General features: G+C 42.1%; 1 protein-coding gene across 1 annotated transcript; it reads left to right on the forward strand.

The window, feature by feature from the left end:
- The first annotated feature begins 269 nt into the window (after positions 1 to 269).
- On the forward strand, positions 270 to 1,577 carry LOC142268807 (uncharacterized protein F54H12.2-like). The gene has a single exon (XM_075332367.1). It carries the CDS (start codon positions 270 to 272, stop codon positions 1,575 to 1,577), a length of 1,308 nt encoding a protein of 435 aa, XP_075188482.1.
- Positions 1,578 to 4,258: the final 2,681 nt, after the last annotated feature.

Below are 4,258 nucleotides of genomic sequence, written 5' to 3' on the forward strand. Positions count from 1 at the left end.
ATAGAATTAGTAAAACCGCACGTAAAGACAGCTGTCAAAAACATAGCTAAAGATGCGGTCACATCCCTCTCATCAGCCGTAATGAATCGGATAAACACGGACCCGCAGGAGGGCTCTGGAATTATTTATGTTGCTAAAAAACAGCAGAAAAGAAAAAGGCAGGCTCATTATTCACAACCCCCTATGCACATGGTTAAAAATACTCCAAGAGACGAAACCGCCAGAAAAGGGTGAGACGCTCTCTCGGTGACATCTTCTAATCGCTTATCATGGCTTTCATACATGAAGCATCGATCGAGTGTGCAAAATCCGAACTGGATATTTTTGACCTCCCTCCAACACAGACAAGTATAGAGAAATCGCTTTTTGTAGAAGTTCAACCTATTGCGGCTCTGTCAGACAATGCACCCTTGGAATTTTTTATATCGGGCAGCGGTGAATATTATTATGATCTAAACAATACGCTGCTGTACATAAATTGCCGCATCGTCAAACAAGATAATACAGCTATCGGCGCTGACGCCAGGGTATCTTTTATAAATTACCCCCTCGCTACGCTCTTTAATCAGGTTGACATCACTCTGGGCGATCGCCTTATCTCACAGTCGGATAACCTCTACAGTTATAGAGCGTACATTGAAACACTTTTAAATTACAGCTCACAAACATTATCATCGCAATTTACTGCTGGATTGTTCTATAAAGACACTGCAGGACATCATAATGATCGGACCTTGGATGGCGCAAATGCTGGTTTTGTCAAAAGAGCCTTTATATCATCCAACTCTAAACCTGTAGATCTCATGGGGCCAATTTTTGGAGATATATTTAATCAACCAAAGCTCATACTTAACGGACTTGACCTCAAGATCAAGTTGTCAAGATATAAGGATAGTTTTTGTTTGATGTCCGCTGATGCTGAGCAATATAAAGTGCAAATCTCACACGCTGCTCTGTATGTAAAAAGATTGCAGGTCTCTCCAGCTGTACGAATAGGCCACAGTCAAGCCCTACTAGCTGCAACAGCCAAATATGCTATTGATAGGGCCTGCATGAAAGTATTCAGTATACCGGCTGGTACACGTATTTCAAACCACGAAAACCTCTTCTTAGGCCAAATTCCTTCAACAGTAATATTAGGATTTGTAGATAATGAACCATTTAGTGGCTCATATAATAAAAATCGTTTGTGCTTTGCTCATTTCAACATAAGCCAGACAGCAATTTATGTCGATGGCCAACAAATACCAGCACGGCCATACCAACCTAATTTCAATGTTGATTTAGCCGTTCGAGAGTTTATGTCGTTAGCCCAGATTTCTGGGAAACAAAGGTCCGATTCTGCTTTGGCAATAGACCGTGAAGAATTTATGGATGGATTCACATTATTTGCATTTGATTTATCCCCCGATCAAGAGCCCGGTGGTCATTTCTCGCTTGTGAAAACCGGTAACTTACGCGCTGAAGTGCGGTTTGCGGTAGCTACACCACATACTGTAAATATGATCGTATATGCTCTCAGCTCAACTATACTTGAAATCAACAACAGAAGAGAAGTATTATTTGATTATATCTAATTATGAATACCCTGCAACTCACAAATCTGCTGAAGTCCGATCGTTATACAGAACGTATATTTGCCGGTGTGTTTCCGTGTGATTTGCTACCGTCATATAGAGTGAATCAGAGACCCGCTGCTTACATCGTGAACACAGACACCGCCAGTCAAAGCGGCCGTCATTGGATATTAATTGTACTCTGCGATGATAAGAAAGCAATATTCTTTGATAGTTATGGCTACCCGCCTTGTTCCATAATTTTTCCTGCTGAGTTTGTAAGCTTCTTAAACAGAAACGCTGAACTATATTGTTATCAAAATAATAAATTACAATCAACATATTCACATGTTTGCGGGCAGTACTGCGTTTACATTTTGTACCATTTAGCACGGGGTACATCATTCGATAAAATATTACAATGCTTTACTACTGATTCAAACAGTAATGACCGAGTAGTGGCTACTTTTGTGAAGGCTAAATTATCTAATCACACTGACTTTTCAATTTGCCTACATAAGCAGTTTTGCATAGCTCTTTGCAACCATTGATGAGCCTGTGGTATGGTATCTCTCAACACAGCTGTATGGTCATTTGTATGTAAGCAAAATTAAGCTAGTTAAGCAGACTGACACAGTATTGTGTGGTCAGCAATATAGCTTTACAGAAGATGATATTTGACCCTATAAGCAGAAATGATGTGTTCTAATGCTCTAATGATATTCTGTAAATGTATCAGATTGTTCTGTGACTGAGCCATTCATAATTAGAGTTGAGCGCGGTTCGTGGTTCGTGGTTCTCCAGTTCTAGGCTCGAGTGATTTTGGGGCATGTTCTAGATCGAACTAGAACTCGAGCTTTTTGCAAAAGCTCGATAGTTCTAGAAACGTTCGAGAACGGTTCTAGCAGCCAAAAAACAGCTAAATCATAGCTTGGTTTCTGCTGTAATAGTGTAAGTCACTCTGTGAATCAAACTATTATCACATTTCAGTGTATAGTGTGCGTGAACAGCGCCTTCAGATCACTGCTGTTTCTATAATGGCGATCGCCATTTTTTTTTTTTTTTTTCTTGTCTTCCTTCCCTAAGCGCGCGCGTCTTGTGGGGCGGGCCAGCATGTCAGCCAATCACAGACACACACACAGCTAAGTGGACTTTGAGCCAGAGAAGCAACGGCATGTGTGATAGGATCTGCATGTCACATGTCCCTGCATTATAAAACCGGACATTTTCTTCACGAACGCCATTATCTGCCTTCTGCGTCTTTGGTGTCAGACATCAGTGTCGCAGCTCCGTCCTCCTGAGTCCTATAGCCGATACAGCTGTATGCGCTGCATACACAGCGTTAGACAGCTTAGGGAGAGCACTTTCTAGCAGTCCTTTTAAGGGCTCAAAGCGGCAGGGTCAGAGAGCCATAGGTGACAGGTCCTGCAAACAGCAACAGCGTCTGTGTAGCCCAGGTCAGGGATTTCCTCCCTGCATTTCACCATTAGGAGGGAATAGAAAGGCAGGCTTCCATTCCTCTACCCAGAGCACCACAATCCTGCCACTGTACCCTCTTGTCCTCTGCACACTCCAACTCATTCTAACTAAGCCATTATACTAGCAAACACTCAGTGTACCTAGTGGCATCCTATATGTGGCTATTGGACTTTGCTATAGTCCCACTAGTGCAAAGACATTTGCAGAGCACGTCTGCCTGCATTGCACACTACAACTTTTTTAAACTAAGCAATTTTACTAGCAAACACTCAGTGTACCTAGTGGCATCCTATACGTGGCTATTGGACTTTGCTATAGTCCCACTAGTGCAAAGACATTTGCAGAGCACGTCTGCCTGCATTGCACACTACAACTCATTGTTACTAAGCCATTATACTAGCAAACACTCAGTGTACCTAGTGGCATCCTATACGTGGCTATTGGACTTTGCTATAGTCCCACTAGTGCAAAGACATTTGCAGAGCACATCTGCCTGCATTGCACACTCCAACTTTTTTAAACTAAGCAATTTTACTAGCAAACACTCAGTGTACCTAGTGGCATCCTAAAAGTGGCTATTGGACTTTGCTATAGTCCCACTAGTGCAAAGACATTAGCAGAGCACATCTGCCTGCATTGCACACTCCAACTTTTTTAAACTAAGCAATTTTACTAGCAAACACTCAGTGTACCTAGTGGCATCCTATACGTGGCTATTGGACTTTGCTATAGTCCCACTAGTGCAAAGACATTTGCAGAGCACGTCTGCCTGCATTGCACACTACAACTCATTGTTACTAAGCCATTATACTAGCAAACACTCAGTGTACCTAGTGGCATCCTAAACGTGGCTACTGGACTTTGCTATAGTCCCACTAGTGCAAAGACATTTGCAGAGCACGTCTGCCTGCATTGCACACTACAACTCATTGTTACTAAGCCATTATACTAGCAAACACTCAGTGTACCTAGTGGCATCCTATACGTGGCTATTGTACTTTTGTCAATTCACAGTATTGGAACGTTATTTGCAGCACGTCTGCCTGCATTGCACACTCTAACTTTTTTAAACTCAGCCATTATACTAGCAAACACACAGTGTACCTAGTTGTATCGTAAACGTGGCTTTTGTACTTTTGTCTATTCACAGTATTGGAACGTTATTTGCAGCACGTCTGCCTGCATTGCACACTCTAACTTTTTTAAACTCTGCCATTATACTA

This window comes from Anomaloglossus baeobatrachus, unplaced genomic scaffold (genome assembly GCF_048569485.1).
Source record: "Anomaloglossus baeobatrachus isolate aAnoBae1 unplaced genomic scaffold, aAnoBae1.hap1 Scaffold_31, whole genome shotgun sequence".
Classification (NCBI taxonomy): Eukaryota; Metazoa; Chordata; class Amphibia; order Anura; family Aromobatidae; genus Anomaloglossus; species Anomaloglossus baeobatrachus.

Excerpts from the sequence above, each read along its gene's own strand:
- LOC142268807 (XM_075332367.1), top strand. The coding sequence starts at position 270 with ATGGCTTTCATACATGAAGCATCGATCGAGTGTGCAAAATCCGAACTG.